Below are 21,544 nucleotides of genomic sequence, written 5' to 3' on the forward strand. Positions count from 1 at the left end.
CAGGAAAAACACTTACCGACACATGTTTCACTCGAGGTACATGTGCTCACAAAACCTGAATTATTTTAATTTAGTAACAATTGTGGGAGTTATGCTTTCTCCCTGCATGGCCTCACACCAACATCGAAAGGATTCAAGGACTGAGCAAGCCTAACAAGTCCTTAATTCTTTTGTCAACACAGAATTCTAGAAGGTCAAAAGCACACAGTGGCAAGACAGACAGATTATGAGATTCAAGTGGACAAAATATCTTGGGGGGAAAATAAAATAAAATAAAAATCAAGACAGACTAAATAGCCATTTTCTGGAAGTCTCCACCAATGAAAAATATCTTCTCCAACAAAAAGTAATATGAATAAGCTGTTGCACATAAGTGTCTTGTAATTTTAAGCAGAAAAACATTCCTAAAAACAAAGCTTTTAGAAAGCTAATATGGTTGTATGAACCTAACTTACTTTGCTTGCACCATGCTCATATAGTTAGAAACCCAGTTTCATTTTTCTGTGGCAAAAAACCAAGATCCTTAACTCTGGCCTAGGATGACAAAGTTTGAAACATAATACAGTAAAGCTTCAATCACTTCAATCATGGGGAAGCTAAGACTACCTGTAGGAGTCAGACAAAGAAAGCTAGGTCATGAATGGATTTAACTATATGGAATTTCCAGGCAGCACTGAATGGAAACTGGGTGAAAGCATAAGGGTGAACCTGTCCTTTAGACATACATGCTCTTTATTAAATCATGAATCAGGGAAGACTTTGGAGGGGGGGAATTAAGGAACGGGTTGGTAACTCACTCAGAGATTCAAAATCTGCCCATACCCTATTCTGAGAAAGGATGGGCTCAGAGTGAGGAAAAGAATACAGATGATGATACAGAAACTTCTCATTATAAAGGGTGAAATATCTTGTTATCCAGAGTCAGCCAGAAGCATACAGATATTGCTGTTAAAATGAACTTTGTCAGAACTGATAGAAAGCCCAAGTTGTTTCAGGAATAGGAAATAGTCTGACATTGCTGAGAGCAGAGCGGTCAAGGGAAATAGCCGATGTTGTAATGCCTAATACAGAAGTCTCCTCCCATTAGGAAGCTCTATGAGATCTTGCATGGCTGAGGATATCTTGCTTTGGGCAGAATACTCCACTTCATTTGAACGGCCTTTTTAGGTAGATGTCAATCAAACTAAGCTAAGGTGTACAATCTGATCACTGTTCTATGAGGAGGTTCAGTAAAGTCCATGGAAAAATGTACTGGTTGTACTGAAAGATTAAATCAGAGCTGAATACTAGGTCGGCCCTCAACAGTTCTGCTAGAACTATTCATCTTTGTCTGCTACCTAGCCTTAGTTTTTCCATAGCCACTTGATGATAATTGTGTCTGTTAAGTAGCCTTGGCTGGAATCTCATCTGAAATATGCTAGACACTTATTTTGGTTTCTGATAAATACATCTAGGTATTACAAAACTGTACCTTAAAGAAATGTTTTGTAAGGCAGTTTCTGACAGACCAGTTGCAGTGGTCTGTTTAGTTGACAATCACAAAAAGTAAAAACACCACAGTAACTTGAGGTGACTAGTATCTCCTCTCAGCTTGATTTCAGTAGAACTTAAATAACTTTGCTTCTCTAAATTCCTGAAGTCCCCTTCAATCAGACTCCTGTGTAGAGACAATGCAAAAGTATTTATGCTGCCTTTCATGAACAGTCTCAATATGACACACTGTGCTTCACGAGATCTGGTAACTTCTTGACTTCATCCTTTTCATTCATCTACCAAAAGACAAGAGTATTCACTCCCTCCCATCAGACAACTCTGCAGGACCCAGTTATTCTTCTTTACCTTCTTCCTCAATACACAATCAAGGAGCTTGCCTAAGAAGGTTCAATTAAGAGATCATTATTGGTAGCACTGGAAACAAGCAACATACTCTTTTTGGAGGATGCCTGCATACCCAAGGACACACAGTCAAGCCACCACTCTTTATTCCACTGACATCAAGAGGAATAGTGAGTTTGCAGGGGATGGCGTTCAATGCTGCTTACTTTTAGAGTGAATTGCTAGAGGAATGAAGGGCTCCCATACCTACACACAGACATTTACAAACACCTAGATTATTAGAATAATAGCATCAGCCATTTCAGTACTCATCATTTTACAATGATTTCCACCTCTTCCTGTAGGATAATAAAAGCACTGATACAAATATTTAGTTCAACTGCTAAACAGAAAGAAGACATAAGCAAATTATTCCAAATCATCTCAGGAAAGCTGAAATTTTAAACACACAATTCATTTGAAACAATTTAGAGATGCTTCTCCTTCTTAAAAGGGAGAAGGAAAAGTACTGTTGAGCCACCACATGAAGAATTTTGAATAAACTACAGTTTCTCCTTTACACCAGATTTCTTTATAACGAACATCATGGGTAAGTTCTTTCAAATTATACTGTAAATCAGAGTACTAAATAAGATAAATGAAATACACTGGATTAAAGAAATAATTTAACTTAATGTAGGAAGAAACTAAAGTCACTGACCAGATTGTCTCTACTAGTATAGTGGACCATCCATCCTTCCTTCACCATTGTACTGCTCTTCCTCTTTGTGTGCTTGATCGACTGTACAACTCTCATGAGAGGAATATTATTGCTTGTTGAAGGACTAAAAAAAAGATAGAACAGTTAATATTTAACAAGGTAAAACACAACACTACTGCAATTATACTACACATTTAGCCCATAATTTTCAGGAACAGGCACCTTTTCTTCCCATACAAATTTCATTGATAGATGAAATTGATAAGGTGTCTGAGCTCCCACTAGCTCTCCTGGTGCAAGTATTGCAGTACTTAAATTACTTTACAGAACACAGAAGAAACACACTAGAATGAGGACACCTACAGAAATCATCCTCTCTCAAAACAATTAGCTGAGACTGCTGGTCTTAATCCAGCATAAAAATATAATTAACATGAGCATCACTATTATTTTCTCTTGTCTGTGTAAGCTGACTATGCTACTTCTTAATATTGTTATTACACTAATGAAGGTCCCTACCTAAGCATACTTTCAATTTATGAAAATACAAACAGGGGTATGTTAATTCAAATCACAGCTGCACTAGAAAATTTTATCAATGCTCAGGGATCTTAACTATCCTGCAGACAAGGATTTTACAATCTCTAATATTCTGACAGAGTCATTAGTTAAACATACAGGTTTCAATAGCACTGAAAATGGAGCAAAGCACTCAGTTGCCTGCTTTACACCAGAGCTCCTACATGTGACACTAACAGAAACATTTGTAAATACACAAAATCACAAGGTAGATTCAAAACCAAAAAGGTAAGGATGCTTTAACACAGCACACAGTTACACTGCAGAACTGGCTACCACAGGATGCTGTACATGCCAAAAACTTTTATTGCTTTGAATCCCATTAGAAATGAATGGAAAAATCCTACCTAGAGGTGGAACACAAAAAAGATGCTACTTACAACTCAGGAAGTCCTTGAGATATAAATTGCTGAAAGTTGGGAAGGTATCACTATATGCTCTTCCTCACATATTTGTTATTAAGCTCTGAGCTAAAACAACCTTTAGTTTGACCTAACACAACTGCTCTTATGTTACTAAGAATGACTTAAGAAAATCAGGATGACACTATTCAGAATAATACAGAAGGTAAAAAGACCAAACTTGATTAAAGAAACTATGTAACAGTTATCAGCCTGAAGACTTCAGAAAAATCACATTCAAGATCAATAAAGCAAAACTTCTGCCTAAAATGCATATAGACTATGATATGAAAATTAAAATATCTCAAGTAACTCCTTTTAAATCAACACATGCATAACAGTAACTAAATTAGGCTAAAATCAAAGACCTTAGCCGTGTTAAGCCATAGAAGTCACCATGTTTTGATAATCTGGTTTTATTTCTTTGATAACAATCATAGCATAGCACTTTTTCCAATTAATAGAATTTATGTTTCAGATTTTCTTGAGACAGGATAACTTTACAAAGCATTTTCAAGTTCAAAAAAACCCAAAACAAACCACAAATGAAAAAACACTTGAAGCAGTAAACCTCAGCTAATCAGAAATGGTTTACTCACAATACTGAAGAAAGTACATCCAGAGCAAAGAAATACAGCTTATGACTTACCTGATGGTTTTGACAGCTTCCTCATCTTTGTCTCCATCAAGGTCAGATGGATCCATAAAGAAGATTTTGTCCTCTGGAGGAGAGGGCTCTTCGGCATCATCTAGACCTCGACTACCATCACTGTTCATTTCACTGCTATCAACTTCCATTGGCATGTCCAAGTCCTGGCCTGGGCTAGCAGGTTCTGGAAACAACACAGGATTCAGATATTATTTCAAATACACAATTAAAAAAAAACTCAAAGAAAACAAACAAACAAGAAAACAAAAAAAAATTTCTTCTTCATTTCACATTTGTGCAATAAACATAAAAGTACAATCAGTATATACAAAATCCTCAAGTTTCTGCTAAATGGTGCAGAGTATGCTAATGAACATTATCAATTTGGTTTTGCTAAATGCCAAGGCAAGAGAGACCCATCTAAAAGAAGAATCATATTGAAAGAAACGGAGCGAAAAGCTTAAGGTCTAAACCTGAATCTCATTAAGTAATTCTGTTCCACAAGCAATCAGTACAAAGTAACCTCTCGATGGCTAGAGATGACCCAGAGAACTACTCCTGTGCAAATGAAATTCTCTGTCAACAGAAACCCAACTCTGTTCTCGCTGCCCTTGTAGCCCATAATAGCAAAAGTAAGAGAGAAAAGGGGGGCTGTGGTATTGCAGGAAAAGAGAGAAGCAGAACAGATCTTATTCACATCTGACTCTCTGCTGGCAGAGGTTTAAAGTTTCCAAAAGCTGTACAACTTGCACTGTGGAAAACTAAGAATTAAGACATACAAATACCTTCATCTGCAGCCTTTTTTTTTTTTTTTTTTTTTTTGGTCTGAGAAGGTTCAATTTAAGGGTGGGAGAAAGAGTGAAAAATAAATGACTCGTTATGTCCACGGAAGAATTCTATGAAATTGTAGCTCCTAAACTATGTGCCCTAGCACTTAGCATCACAAGGGTAGTGAAAGCAGGCTGCAGCAACAACGTGTTGCACACTATTGTTCATGGCCACCAATCTCAAGACCCAGGCAAGAGCCTTGAAGCTGAAGAAGGCAGGCATGAATGCATGTGATACACTGTGCAATGGCAACGGACCCACTGGCTAACAGGGCTGCTGCCCAGGCCTCTGAATCAGGTTGTACAGTTTGGTGTGATCTGCTACATGTCATCAATTTTATTCCCCTCAAAATATGTGTGCCAAGGATCAAAATTTTGGGCAACACAATCACAGAATGGTTGAAGTTGGAGGGGATCTTTGGGGGTCATCTGGTCCAACAACCCCCGTGAGCCCATTTCTCCACCCTGTCGAAATCCCTCTGGATGGCAGCACAACGTTCTGGTGTATCAGCCAGACCTCCCAGTCAGCAGCCAGCTTGCTGAGGGCACACTCTGCCCCATCATCCAGATCATTAATGAAGGTGTTGAACAGGATTGGACCCAGCAGTGGCCCCTGGGGTACAACACAAGTTACCAGCCTCCAACTAGACTTCATGCCACTTATATCACCCTCTAGGCCCATCCATTCAACCAGCTTTCAATCCACCTCACTGTCTGCTCACCCACCCATATTTCATCAGCTTAACACTGGTCTAAAACTTATAAGACTAAACTTTCTTCCACATACTATTCCCCACCTTCCCCTTTCAACTCTGTAAGGTCTATTCAGAAAACAGTCCTACTTAATTGAGGTTTCAAAAAAAAAAATAAAAAAAAAAAAAATAGAGCGAGGTTTCTTGTTTTGGTTTGGCTTGGTTTTTCCTTTCTCTTTTACCTCATAAACTGCTGGACTAACTCTGGCCACTAAAAATCATGGATATGAGAAAGTCACAAAAAATGGTACTTGTCTTCAGATATTAACATTTTAAAATATATATTTCATGGTGAACAATGAGCAGACTGATCACAACAGATACTTAATTTTTGTACATTGAGAAGGCTTCTTCATTTTTTATTTCCTTTGAGCAATCTCAAGCAAAGCACACTGTACTTGCCAACACTGATTATGTAAAATTAAATTCACCAGAGTATAAGTTTTACAGTGAATCTTTTTAATTGTCAGCAATCTCAGGTGAAAAAAATGGGAAGATAAAATAAAAAGACATAAGATATTCAAAGATGAGAGAACCAAAAGCTAATGCATCTTGTTAAGCCTCCAAAGATCTGTCAGTATTTGAAAGCATGTTTCTCATCTTACCTCCGTTGAAAATCACCTCTCCAAGACAGTCTCTAGGTACTTTAGATGCACAGCGTTTGTGACAGTTGAATCTGCAATCTAAAATAGAAGATAAATAAGCCCATGATACCAGAATCTTACTCCTACTCAAACACTAACATTCTATCATTCACTACTTCCATCACAAGCTTCAGGTCAGATTCATACATTTGCATGTAACTCAAGACAGTACCAATGAGGTCACCTTCAGAAGGAAATTAACAAACTTGTCCTGATGTCACATGTTGATTTGCCCCACCACTACTTATTATGTCAGCACTTCCCCTTCCAGTACAAAACAATTTTCTACTTCTCTAGCTTTCTCTGTAGTTACTTTTTCCATTATGATGTATTTTTTCCCATCCTCTCATCTGTTCCACATCCCTTTTTCCATTGCTATATGATTCAAATGTCTCATCTCTACCATTTTTCCCCACCTGCTGCCTAAGACCTGCAGCCATCAGAGCCTCTAGTATCACACACCTGTATCACAGTGCAAATATGCTCTGCAGTAAATCCCAAAGTCCAGTTTCCCTATCATTCAGATTACAGATTTGGCTGAACACTGAAGCTCCATTTCTGCCTGCTGACACAAGGCAGACAGAATAATATTATGTCCAGATCTGGCCTGATGTGGAGATGGAATCTAACCTGGATGTGTGCCATTTCTGCATCCGAGGTATCAGATGTAGCCTACTGAACAAAGTCCAGCATACAACAGTAGTGGTATTAACAAGAATTTCCTTTATTAGCAGCATCGCTGTAATTTTCAACTCTGTATCAACATCATGAATTTCAAAACTCCCTACTGCCCCCACAACTGTTCTCAAACTGCTAATGTAGCCCGTTTCTGCTATCCAAAGAAAGCTCATTGTGCTTTTCTTGTGCCCAGACAAGAGAAAAATCATTATCTCCCCATTTTTACTAGCAGAGAAGCCAAACCCTGGAGCAAAACACAATCCTGTTCAGCTTCTGAGTGCCTACGAGGAAGCATCCTAGGAGACCAATGAACTGTCCTTTCTATAGCTCTGTTTTCAGTCCATATTATGGAATATGGTTACTTCAGTAGTTTGAAGGGGGCTGGAAGAAACAAGAGACATTTCAAATCCTACCAGGGAGCTAGAAAGACTAAGAGCAAGTCAATCCTAATAAATAAATCTAGGTCCAGAAACATTCTTGAGTACTGCAATGCAACTCTCTAGTAAACAGTTAGAAACATCCCCTAGCATGCTTTTGGCCCACAGCATTAGCACAATCCCAAACAGTTCCCAGGTCTAGTTCATAAATCAGAGCATCCCATGAAATTGTTCCCAACAGGCAGTGTGCATACAGCCACCCAGGCTGGGATGCTAAGAAAACTTGTTCATGGGCACGGGTCATTTTGTCTCAGTTGACCTCAGTGTCCAGGAATGTTCCTGGGCACATTTAATTTATTACCACAAATATAGCCTTAGTATCCCAAAGATCATCCTCAGAGTCCAAGAAGAAGCCTGGATGAATTCAAGAAATCCAGGGCTCTTGCAGGTACTCAGGAACATGGGACTGCTGAAAGACCCCAAGCTTTGGGAATGTGCACAAGGAAGTCAGTGGGAAACCTTAAGAATCTGTAGGAGAAAGCAGTATGAAAATATTTTGATTGTTTGATATCAATTCCTGATATATTAAAAATACATATAGGATCATACTGCATAAATGGAGGCCTATTAATATACTTATTTCTGTCCTATGCATATACATAACATTTCTCTAGGCTTGTTTTCCATATAAAAATGCTATCTTTATCCAGTGTCATTCAATTCCCTGAAACTGATGTGGTAGCCCCATTTGTTCAGCTGGATATACAGTCACAACAACTGTATATGGTCAGTAGCATCAATATGTTAAAACTGCAAAGCATCTTTTTCAGGCTTTGTTATTTATGTATTACTGACTGAAAAAAAAAAAAAAGAACACAGTTCAGGATGCAGACTTCAAACAGACTACAAAGACTGCAAATTAATAAAAAGAGGGATGAAAGATAAAACTAATTCCTTCCTTACATGAGACAGCAGTATTTTTAGTCAAAAGAAAGTTAACACAGCTATAAGCTTACAAATTTTGCTCTCCTCTACTAAAGGAAATTGAAAATATATTAAGTGACCTCTTTCAAAATTATGACCTTTGGTACTCATGTTTGACAAACTCACATGAGAGAAATGGAAAGTCCTTTCCATATTAATGTTTATCATTAATCACTACAGTTTTCTTTCCTGCAACAAAGCTGACAGATGTGCACTATCCAGCAATAAAGAGCCAGAAGACCACAATGTCATAGTTATGCCCTGGGAACTGCAGGGAAGAGCCTGAGAACTGAAATCATGCATCTTAACATATGCTAAATAAAAACCATGTAGCTGATGAAGCCTAAGCTACTGCAGGAAAGGCATCTACCCGTGTAAATGTGGGGGTTTTTTTCCAAAAGATAATAACCAGTATTCTGTACTAGAATAAAAAAATGAAAACTACAAATTCTTTAGTGATGAGTCTAGAAGACAGACATTCAACAAAGGGAAGTATTTCCCATTTTTATTAATTTAGAATTATCTTACTAGAATTAAAGTGTTCCCAATCCACATGTGATTAAATCTTATTTTTCAGAAAAATGTACAATGCACAGTCTACTAAAATGAAAATGAGGGCTGCTGTAATCCTCTCAAAAATATGCCATTTTTCAAAAATTACACTGCCCCATTTCACAGCGTATAACCTTCTGGCAATCAAAACATAAGTTGAAATCAATTTTAAATACAAAACCTTTACTGAAATCTATTACTGCAGCAGAAAATTAAATGTTTACCTTTACACTGCATTCCTTGGCGAAAAAGGCCCTTGAGCAGCCGTTTGCAATACTGGCATATGGTGGGACGAGTGTAAGAGTGAACAGCAAAGGTGTGCGGAACCTTCACTCTGCAGAGCACCATCTTTTCCATCCAGATGGGACGGCCACTCCAGGAGGGAATCCTCTTACTAGGTTCTGGGCAGCAGCGCTGGAATAAAGAAGGTATACATGATTTGCACCAAAACAGTTCTACTGCCATGACTTTGGAAAAGTCATGGCAGTCAGGTGAAGTCCCTGGTGACTGGAAAAAGAGAAACATTGCACCCATTTTTAAAAAAGGTACAAAGGAAGACCCTGGGAACTACTGGCGTGTCAGCCTCACCTCTGTGTCTGGGAAGATCATGGAACAGATCCTCCTAGAAGCTATGCTAAGGCACATGGAGGACAAGGATGTGACTCAAGACAGCCAACATGGCTTCACCAAGGGCAAGTCCTGCCTGATCAACCTAGTGGCCTTCTACAATGGAGTGACTACATCAGCAGACAAGGGAAGAGCTACGGATGTCGTCTATTTAGACTTCTGTAAGGCCTTTGACACAGTGCCCCACAACATCCTTCTCTCTAAACTGGAGAGATATGGATTTGATGGGTAGACTGTTCGATGGATGAGGAATTGTTTGGATGGTCACATCCAGAGGGTAGCGGTCAATGCCTCCATGACCAGATGGAGATTGGTGACAAGTGGTGTCCCTCAGGGGTCTGTATTGGGACTAGTACTGTTTAATATCTTCATCAATGACACAGACAGCGGGATCAAATGCACCCTCAGCAAGTTTGCAGATGACACCAAGCTGAGTGGTGTGGTTGACATGCCTGAGGGACAGCATGCCATCCAGAGGGACCTGGACAAGCTCAAAACATGGGCCCATGTGAACCTCACGAGGTTCAACAAGGCCAAGTGCAAGGTCCTGCACCTGGGTCAGCACAACCCCCAGTATCAATACAGGCTGGGGGATGAAGGGACTGAGAGCAGCCCTGAGGAGAAGGGCTTGGGGGGTACTGGTGGATGAAAAGCTGGACATGACCTGGCAACATGTGTTTGCAGCCCAGAAAGCCAACACTATCCTGGGCTGCATCAAAAGAAGCGTGACCAGCAGGTCAAGGGGGATGATTCTGCCCCTCTACTCTGCTCTGGTGAGTCCCCACCTGCAGTACTGCGTCCAGCTCTGGGGCCCTCAGCACAGGAAAGACATGGACCTTGGAGCAGGTCCAGAGGAGGGCCACAAAAATGATCAGAGGGCTGGAACACTTCTCTGAGGAAAGACTGAGAGAGTCACAGTTGTTCAGCCTGGAGAAGGGAAGGCTCCGGTGAGACCTTACTGCAGCCTTTCAGTACTTAAAGGGGGCTTATAAGAAAGATGGGGACAAACTTTTTAGCAGGGCCTGTAGTGATAGGACAAGGGGTAATGGTAAACTAAAAGAGGGTAGATTCAGACTAGATATAAGAAAGAAATTTTTTATAATCAGGGTGGTGAAACACTGGAACAGGTTGCCCAAAGAGGTGGTAGATGCCCCATCCCTGGAAACATTCAAGGTCACGTTGGACAGGTCTCTGAGCAACCTGATCTAGTTGAAGATGTCCCTGCTCATTGCAGGGGAGTTGGACTACATGACCTTTAAAGGTCCCTTCCAACCCAAACTATTCTATGATTCTACTTTGCGGGGCGGGGGGGGAGGGATGTTGGCTCAGAAAGTGACCAGATAAGAAAGCAACCTGGCCAAGGAGCTTTAAGAGGACATTCTGGTATCATAAAACAAAACCGAGAAAACACCAGACATAAAAGCGTTGCAGAGAGCAGGAAAGTATGTATGAATCCTTATTTCCACAGCAGCTAAAATGCTAAAAATTCACTCTTACAACTTTTTTTTTTTTTTTAAGCAACCTGGCAAGGTTCACAGACAGCACATACAGACCCCCATGTAGGGTATAAAATGGAAAACACTGGAGGTAGGCAAACCATAATCCAATCACTACCTCAAGCTATCAGTTTTAAAAGCAACATATGGCATGCCTGGAGAGCTTACTAAGTTAGGCAAAAATATTTAGAAAATTAAAAAATAATTTTGGAAATTAACCCCCCCAAAAACTCTTTGAAATCAAGTTAAAACAAAAACTTTGACAATTAAAACACAAAAGGCATTGAGTATCATACTGAACATTCAGCAGGATAAACTTACAGTTACTTTTATCTACAGAAAAATGTAAAGGAACATGGCTTTATGCATCTGACCTAAAGCATTTTAAGACTGCTGAAAGATAAACCGCAAATATAGTAATATGTTACTGATCATCTAAGCCAAGTATTCGAAATCACATAGCAAAGAAGAGGTGTGAAAGAGGTACTAAACATGCACGTAGAAATCATAAAGTTAAATTCTGTGATAGAAGAGACATTTACTATTCTGTTTGCTGAATAAATCTTACCAATAGTTATAAACACCAGAATAAATATTTTTCATGACTCAATACTAGGCTTTGTAGCCTCTAGCTAAAAAAATTACATTCAACTAGACAATCTTATATTTTAAACTATGGTAAGAATTGTTATACCGTAAAGTAATAGAATTAGGTAAGTAGGAAAGACCAAGTGTCAAAAGCACTGCTTTTACCCCACGGTGGAAGCAGCAATGAAACAAAGTGATCTAATCACTGTCTGTCCTGTCTTACGATCCCAATATAGTTGCAGTATAATCGATAACCTCTCAGCAATCATCATAACCGTTAGACCAAAGAACTATTATGGATGATGGCTTTTACTGTAAGCCCTTCATCCTCTACACCCTCCTTGACAAGGCTTGTTTTTTTTTAGATTAACTCTGTGAAAAGCTTAACAGCATATCAGGAGCACTCTCTCCTCTCGCAGCACAAAAGCTTACAATTTGTACTGCTTTAGCCAAGTAACTATGCTATACTGATACCGTAATTACAGAATGAATCTGTATTACAAAGAAGGCAAGGTGGTTTATATTCCTGAAACCAAAGTTCTCGGAGTTCATATAACAATGAGTGACAGGCTAATAACAAAATTATACGTAAAAGTTATAATTTACTTCCCCTATCAGTAAGTGTCACAGTCACCAGGTTTAAAAATGAACTAAAACCAATCATAATGGTTAAGCTCAACTCCCTCATACTCATTATGAGCCACTTGCAACCCTATCTAGCTCCCCAGAAGTTAAAGGATTTAAAACCAGAAATTGTTTCCCCTTTCACATTACATACTTCTTCAGAGGCAGAGGATGTATATTCAGCTTGTGCTGGTCTTGGAACTGAAAGCCCTGCTCCTGGTAAAGACACATTAGACAGACGCCTCTTTCTCACTCCACTGCAGTTATTTGGAATCTTGAAGGCGCATCGCTTATGGTAGTTTAACCCACAACCTGAAAGAGAAGGTTTTTTTAGACCAAAAAACTCCCCACATTCAGAGTAACAAAAATAGTACTAATATTTTGATAAAGCAGTTAAAAAGATGATCCAGGAAAATGATAAAGGCAGAAGTAGATTGTTCTGTTAAATTCTCTTATTTTAGTGTTCTTGATGCCATTCCCAGAAACAGCTTTTTTTTTGCACTACTTGCTATAATACCGGTCTCCAGTAAGCCCAGCTCTAGAAACAAGATCTAAACTCCAAAGCAGCTGATAGCCCTCCTCACTTCTCCCCCCACCAGGAGACTTTCATCACTCCCTCACTTTGGAGCACTAGAGCCAAGGAGAAGCCAGTGAGCAGGCAGCGTCAGTACCTGACAGCAGGCTGCAGAGCACTCTGCAGCCAGCTGGATGAAGGCCATAAGGAAAGGGATTCCCCTTCCGGAGTCTCTCCAAAGTATGTGCTCCTTGTGCAAAGAACACAGGCTTGTAAGCTAGCTATTTTTTTCAAAGTGGGAAACAAGAACACTTAAGTCATTTGCCCAAGGCCACACACAGTTTGCATTAATGCCAGGATCAGAACTTGGATTTCCTGATGCACAACCCCTTCCAACTCTACGAAATACTACATTTATCATGTGCTAACATATCAAACAAGATACAATTTCTTCTTCCTCATCTCATATTGATATACACACACAAAAATGCACTAAAAATCAGACTTACCTTCACATTTTAATCCTTGTCGTACCAAACCCCAAAGCATCTCTCCGCAGTAGTCACAAAAAGTAGGAGCCTTGTAGGAATGCACATAAAGTGCATGAGGACGAATCTGGAAATCTTCAACTGTAGCCAAAGCTTTTAAAAAATTGCAGTAAGTTATGGTTCTTGCCACAGGATCAACATGGATTTATGGAAAGAATATGTTGTTTTAAAAACAGCAGATTCAAAGAACACTAATGAGCTGTTTAGGGATCAGCATTTTACTGTATACCATTTAAATAAGCATTTAGAAATTTACAGTTTTCAGTAAGCCTTTTTTATTGAGGAAAAAATCCATTGGATTCTGTAGGCTAATGGCCACAACTTATCAATAATACGAGTCACAATGTTGAAAACCTCACTAAGTTGAGAAGGCAAATACAACAAGCTTTGCTAAAATCAACTTAAAGAGCAAATATTTGAAAGAGCAACTTAATTTTCAAGCTGGTTTGTAACCTACAAAATTTACAAACAAAGGACAGTTCTACAGGTTAGATTTTTATCTTCTAAAGGACTTTTTCGGTAAAAGCTTATTAGATTGGACTCTATCATTGTGTGTATCAAAACAGAACTGTGGATAGAGTTTCCATGGAACACTGGAAACTTCATTAGTAATGTTCTTTTTCTTAAACAAGCATAAATATATTTAAATGAATTTTTTGTCCTGTTTCTTTGGAATGTAGATTTAAAAAAAAAAAAAAAGCAGTATTTTACATCAACATTACCTTGCCCTGATGGCTACTATTCTTTGATCAAATACGTACTAACACTGCATATTCAGATTCTCATGTCTCAATTTTAAAACCCTACTGAAAGAGATTTACATGTCTTCAAAATGCCTCGGTTTCTGGTAGTCTCTCTGTTTATAAAGAAGCTGTCAAGAGATTGTCAAGAAGAGGCATACAAAACAGATTTTCCAAATATGTCATTCACCAGAAGCAATGAAAAGCTCAAACCAAGATGATCAACTACTGAAAACCCTAGACATGCCTAGAACAGTAGGTACTGAAATGCAGCCAAGAAACCCAGCCTTATGACTCCGGAAATCATACTTCATTGATCCAATTTACAAATCAAATCCCATGACAGCCAAGAGATCTCTCTTTCTAGAATGTAACCTCAGTTTGGCACTTAGTCCTCATAGTCTGAAAGAACTGCTCGATACTAGTCCAGCTTTTATTTGTAGTTTAACTACAGCTGGCTTTTGGCTGATTTTGACAGAGTATTGATGAAACACATACAATTCAAATCAGTTAGGGTTTGGTCAGGGGTGGGGGGAGTCCTCATTATTGAAGAGTACTACAGGTTAATAACCACCACTCTAAGGACTTTATCGTTTAAAAGAAACTTTTCCAGCACAATAACCCTTAAGAGTCTGTCCTTACAGGTATGATTCAGCAACTACATTTATATAAACCCTTTTAGCAGTATAAACCATCAATGGCAAAAGCTACAGAACAAAAAGACAGATCTAAGCAAAAGAAAGCCAACGACAGTTGGAAGAGAAAATTCTGAATCCTACCTTCATTTCAGTTTCAACAATTATAATAATAAACATATTATAATTATAAATTCATATTCTTAGAATTCAGATTTATCTATAAGAATAAACCTGAAGAAGATTAAAACATGACAATGAAACAATAACAAAACTGAGTGCTGAAGCATCAGTACCACTTGGATTTTCTTGGAACCCTCTACCCCAAAACAGTGACCCAGTATAAGACTTAAGTCAAAGAGCTCAAGACAAGCATGATAGTAATGGCCCATACAGTACTATTTTCTTTTAATTTACTGAATAAAGCACTGTTCCACTATTACAACAATACCTACCAGAGAGTACAACCTCAACAAGATCTCCCTCATGTATCTCTTCTGCTGATGTAATTCGTTGCAAAATATTATCTGAGTTCAGGTCATGACGGAAGAGGAGAATTTTGTCATACATGCCAAAGAAACCACACTCTGGGAACTGCAATAGAAAGCAAACTCTAAATTAACACGTGCTCTTTGATAATCCTATTCATAAATGTTTTTAATAACAGCTACAGAACTTGAGTGTTTTAAGTGTTCCATGGAAACAAAATTGATCTGCTTATTTTTGAGGAACTGAAGCATTTTCTGCACTGAAATGTAGCATAAAAAGGTAAGGTTAAAAAAAAAAAAAACCAAAAAAAACACCACACCAAAACAAAACATATAAAACCCATCAATACCAACTTCTTCCCTGTTCCCCCCCACCCCCAACAGTGACACTTTTTTCAAACCTGAAAAGAAAAAAAGTTAGGGTTTTTGTTTCTTTGGGTTTTTAATCTCTCAGACCTGCATAATCAGTCTGGCACGTGAAAGCCAATGCAGATCTTTAACTCGGATACCACCACCTGTAATCCTTATTTTACAGACATTCTGGTCAGGTGGGTACTCAACTTGAGACACTCCAGCAGCACCTGCCACACTTTTCTCGAGGGGCAAACCAAGAGAGGCTCCATGTCGTTGTTCTACTATAGTTTAGATCTGCAGAGGCAAGAAAAGGAAAACTCGATTCCCCACATGGACAGAAGATAATATTGAAAATCCATAGAGGGGATAGATACACTAAGTAACATGCCATTTCTCCATGACACTTCACTGAAAACAGCTTTCTTATTCTGTATTCTCCCCACTCTTCAAAATACTGTCAAGTGTGAATTAAACTTCTTAAAATGAGAAGGTTAAAAGTAAACAAGACATTTCACAGAGAAAAAGAGCAGGAATAGACCCTGGAGAGAAATGAGTAACGATCAACCAGCTCCTTTGGCCTTCTTTTTTTAAACCAGAATTCAAACTCGAGGTGGGAACACACATACAGAAGTGCTCCATAGAAGAAAACAGGAAGAATGTGGGAAAAAGTATGGAAAAGCACACAACAAACTTCCAATTAATTAGATAACAGACTACAGTTTGGTAATTTAGGTCTTGCACAGTCAGTAAGCAACAGGGTCTAAACTGCATGAAGCTTGTGGTATATTAATTGTCCTTAACTAAAGTAGTCAAGGACTTGTTTCTACCAAATCAAAGACATAATGAAGGTATCTGTCATGCCCATTGTCTTCACACTCCCTTCCCATTCAGAGAGCAAATAATTTCCTCCTTCTGGTAGCAATTTTATCCAAAATATTAAGATGGCCTTCTCTGTTTTGGTGTGCACACCCTTACACATTTACATTACACATAATACCAAAGAATCCCCACGCTCTGGAAAGCATACTATCTACTTGGACTGTCACAAAGAGATGCAGAATTTGTGCCTTTTAATCCAAGCAAAAGTAAAAGACAGACGTCACAACATTATACTGACACCAGCAGATATTTAACCGCAGCACCAAGAAACTGATTTACTGGGCTGATGCCAAAGCAGCAGGCTGCTTCCTCTGTCTCCCAACTCTCTCTTAGGTTCCCTACATAAATTTGACACTCTCTTGTATCTGTACAGTAGGCATGACAGTACAGATATGACAGCAGCATTATACTCCCCGAAACCAGATGCTTTTTAAAATTTTATACAATAAAATGCTATTGATTAAAATCTCTTCAGTCATCTGGAATTACCTGTAAGAACTCCTCTCTTACCATACTTTATTTCAGTGTACTCTCCGCTGATTGGTCTTGATAAACAGCAAATATCCATGAATATTCTGAAAATTACATTTTCCCAATCGCCCAAAGATTATTTGTATTAGGAAAGCAAATAAAAAGCCTGAGAACTAGCTGTGCTGCCCAAATACATGTCTCAGTATCTCTGCAAGTATGCACAGGACTTGACTTCATATTCAGAACATGCATAGATACAGCACACTAGTAAGCCTTCCAAGGGAACTGACAGTTCTTCATACCTGAAACAGTGCATAAACCTGCTTTAAGCTCTAACTCAAAATTCCACTGTGCCTCAAAAACAAATCATGTTTACATTTTTTTAATAAGTGCTGTGAGGTTTTATTCTTCAATACTATAGACACTGTTTCGCCAGGTATCACATCTAAATGCTAGTATCAACAAGAGGAAGCTACCACATCAATGCTACAATCAAATGTATCCTCAGGATAACTTTTATTTATAGTATATCAATTGCATTGTGCTGCTGAAAAACTTAATTCCAACAAAAGGGAGAGAAAGTCAACGTGAATACGGTATCTGCCTGCAGATAAACATGACGCTTTTTATTGAAGCTGATATTAATTCAGCTGCAAGGAGGGAATCAGCATGAACTACTGCCTCTTTGTATTAATTTCACAGCACCACCTACAAACCACAGATTTTAAGGAACCTCTAAGATATTTCACAGGTTTAAGCCTCCTTCTTTTGATAAAGATACGTCTTTGTTTCTCTTTTTTTCATTCTTTGAGACCATAAATCTATCATGCAGCTGCCAGAACATCCCTACACATAATCCCCAACCCCAGTAACCAGGTCACGTAATGACATGCCAAGAAGCACTTATTCTAAATGCTAAGACCATATGTATTCTGCATGTGCACCATTTACCCATTCTCTTGTACAAATCTTGGATTTATTAAAATGTTTTAAACGTACTGCATTAATTTTGGTGACTAAAAAGCATTAGCTGACACAATAAACAAAAGTTACAGATGAATACTCAAAATCTTCTTTGTGACAGCAAGTGTAATCATTAAAAATGAGACATTACATTCCTTAGAAAGCAGCATCAACATTAATTCCAAAGTTTGTAAATAACAGTATAATGCCTATAATTAAGATTTGGTTTTCAAATAAAGTCCAGACAAAGGCTAATTTAATTTCTATGGAAAAAAGTATTGTAAAAAAAGCAAAGTCATCTATTATAGATTGTTAGAACTGTTGGCATCAACATCCACCTTTGGTTCTATGTTAATTAACTTGACCTTTTCAGCTGTATATTGTGAATGCTTATGATACTGTAGTGACATGTTTTACTGCCCTCTTCTCTCAAAACAATTATACATACTCATGGATGAAATGACTGTGAAAGGTTGTCTGGTTTTGTAACTGTAATATTTAACCTCATAAAAGATAATTCCCTCTATTTGCAAGCTTCAGCTTGATCAGTAACTTCTAGACTAAGATACAGAATCACAAGCCCAGGACTAACAATAATCTATGCTAGCATTTATTGCAAGAAGCTTATCATGAAACACAGACTCTGTATACAGTTTCTATAGATATATGTGACAGACTTCACTCAGGACACATTTTTCTATGCATCGTGCATGCCTGATCTTCATTTCTGAAACAATAGTTCCAAAAACTAGAAGTGTTAGAATAGAGATAACCTGTTGACTGGTACTACAGAGTTGCAGTTGCTACAAGGTTCTCCTGAATCCACAACAGGAACAGCCATAGCTAAGGAACATTGCAACAGCTTCCTTAACTATCCTGCCTGTTAGGTTAGGTGCTTGTCTGCGTGCCCACAATGGAGCACAGAGGAACAACACAGGTGGGGCAGCCACATAACACCCTGTCCAGCTCCTCCCAGGGCCATCACAGGAGCTGTCAGCCCACCAAAGGCCCATCTCCACATGCCAGTGGAGCAGAGAGGCACAAAGGCAGGTGGGGAACCCAAATTAAGGACTCCAAGGAAAAGATACCCTGTCCAGGTCCCTCCCAGGGCTCTCACAGCAGAGCCTCAGCCCAAGTTTCCAGCCAATAAAACCCATCAAAATAAGTCAACACTAGAGCACCTTTTGGACTGAGAGGGGTTGCTGCCCAATGGTATGGGACACATTATAAGATGCCAGGGAATTAGGATTGTAAAATACTTATTATGGGATGTTTATGGAAGGAACCAAAGGCAAGGAAAGAGGTGATTCAGGGAACAACAAATGTAGAGAAAAAACAGAAGGATAAGGATAATATAATAAAATAATACATGATAAAATAAGGATAATAATAGAAGGATAAGAAGATAAAAAAGGCTGTAAACAGGGGCTGGTCAGAACAATTGTTTGGCTATGTCCCGTGCCTGATCAGCACCATCTATACTATCTTTTCATTAAATTCCATTTCTAACTATTTTCCTGGATGATGGGTTTGATTCTGAGCACACATGTGTGTATCAGGGTTCTGAGTGCCAGCAACTTGAGCCAGACCACAGGTCAGAGGACCCATGTGGCTGTGGTGCCAGCGACTGGAGAGACCAGATTGAGTGAAATCAAGAGCCAACAACTGCAGTGGGCCCCAGTAGCTTGAATATGCAGGTGCCAGCAACTGGAAAGACCAAGATCCAGGAGCTGCTACTGGGCAGAGTGTGTGAGCCCAGGTGCTGGAGACATCCACTTTTTTCCGTGTGGGTGTGTGGGTGTCTGCATGTTTTCCCACTAACGGACCTTCATCCTAAACCACCAGAGAAGGGTACAGCACAAGACCATTGCTGCTGTTTGTGTTCATGTGAGTGCTCTGTGTGTCTGCCTGTGACAATCTGTGTCTATACACGTATGCGTTGCACACCTCTATCCAAGTGCCTGTGCCTACTGGGAATACATGGTCAATCTTGCTACTGGTTGGACCTCGGGCACAGACCTGCAGCAGCCTCACCTCCGCCAGGAGGCTGTTGGATTCAATTATCCCTAACAAAACTTTTCAAGTTTGATGAACAAGTCCTGCCCTTTCCTTGCACTCATTCCCGCCACAATTCCCCTGTTATAAAAGAACAGACCCTAATGCAAAGATGCCTCTGACCGCTCCTTTCCACATACTTCAGCTCAGATTACTCTCCTCTGCCCCCACTACAGTCCTGTGCGCCCAAGCAATGGAAGCGCTGGCTGGCTGCCCTCTGCATGGCCGGCCCTGATGAGCTGCAGGTGGCCCGTCAGAGCCCGCATCTAAGGCACTTGGCCAGGCTTCGATGGGGAGGCTGTGCAAGCAGCTTGGCTCCTTACAGACCTGCAGCGCCCTGCTCTCTCTTCCGCTCTCCAGTACATGTGGGAATACAGCATTCCTCGCTAGCACCTTAGCCAGAAGGCTGTGTGTGGACTGCTGGCCAAGAATAACCTCATCGATTAACAAGGCTTTTATTTCAAGTGGTGTCTTTTAACAGAACTTTTACGCAAAGCTGAAACTATGTTCAAGTTGTACACTACCAATTTTTTCTCTCGCGTACTGCAGAAAAGTACAGCTTTTATAGCCTTCCTTATGCTCAGTTACATGAAGCTGTTAAGGAAGAACACTACACAGTTCCTCTGAAGTGTTAGGAGCTTATAATGTAAACTTGAAAAAAAAAAAAACTCAAAGCAGAATTTTTTAAAGCCTTTTTTATCTTACGGGATTATACAGCTATTACTTTCCTGCATAAAAGCCCAAAGTATCTGCACAGTGACTCAGAACATATAACTGCTAATCCCAGTATTACTAGGTTTCCTAAAAGCAAAAAGGAGACTGTTCCCAATGTTAACAGTTCCAAAAGAGCATCTAACTACAGGAAATCACTTGCGGGAAGTCTACGTATGCAATAGACTGTGCCAAAATTCATCTCTGGTACACCAATATCATCAACTTATGTAAAGAATGTATGCAATCCTTTGTACTTGGGTGGTACTAGCACAAGTAACACTACTAGCGCATTACTGCAGTTACACTGAGGAAAAACAATTGATGTTATCTAGAATGCTTATACTGCAAGTTACGGTATGTCTAGTTTTAATTGATTGTGCATTACACCATTCTTTTTACCCAGAAAAACTCAATATACAGCAGCCAGTATTGCTGGAGCAAAACACAACTGAGGCTTCTCTCTATCTTGGCAGTAACTGAAAAATCCCTCTACTTCAAGTTCCAGGACTTACTTTACAAAGTTCTGGACCAGTCGCCAAAAATTCACACTAGGGAAAAGCGTAGGCGAATATTGTTTCAAGGTCCAATATCTCATGACCCATCATAACTCAAAACAAATGCTTCAAACCACTGAAAGTTAATTCCAAAGTCTAATGGTGCAAAACACCCATTACCTTGGAAAGTCTCTTCGTTCACTGAAATCACTCCAATCTGTTATCCTGTGTCCCTACCCAGCTATTCACTCCTACTCTTTAGAACCGTGTGCCAAATCACATTATCACACAGACAATTAGCTTCAAACATGTTGCATGAGATCTTTCCCTCACCAGATGCCTCAGTACAGACATACTGGGACTACTGCTTGGCTA

The 21,544-nt window shown here is 39.3% G+C and overlaps 1 protein-coding gene across 3 annotated transcripts in view; it reads right to left on the reverse strand.

The window, feature by feature from the left end:
• Window positions 1–21,544, reverse strand: part of PRKD3 (protein kinase D3) — a 48,828-nt gene that overhangs the window by 17,609 nt on the left and 9,675 nt on the right. For all 3 annotated transcript variants that reach the window (XM_030036045.2, XM_030036046.2, XM_030036047.2), the window contains exons 3-9: window positions 15,207–15,345; window positions 13,338–13,469; window positions 12,469–12,626; window positions 9,204–9,393; window positions 6,350–6,427; window positions 4,166–4,349; window positions 2,537–2,660 (exon numbers count right to left, since the gene is read on the reverse strand). In XM_030036045.2, coding sequence (XP_029891905.1) covers window positions 2,537–2,660; window positions 4,166–4,349; window positions 6,350–6,427; window positions 9,204–9,393; window positions 12,469–12,626; window positions 13,338–13,469; window positions 15,207–15,345 — 1,005 coding nt within the window. The remainder of the gene's footprint in view (window positions 1–2,536; window positions 2,661–4,165; window positions 4,350–6,349; window positions 6,428–9,203; window positions 9,394–12,468; window positions 12,627–13,337; window positions 13,470–15,206; window positions 15,346–21,544) is intronic.

This window comes from Aquila chrysaetos, chromosome 13 (assembly GCF_900496995.4).
Source record: "Aquila chrysaetos chrysaetos chromosome 13, bAquChr1.4, whole genome shotgun sequence".
Classification (NCBI taxonomy): domain Eukaryota; kingdom Metazoa; phylum Chordata; class Aves; order Accipitriformes; family Accipitridae; genus Aquila; species Aquila chrysaetos.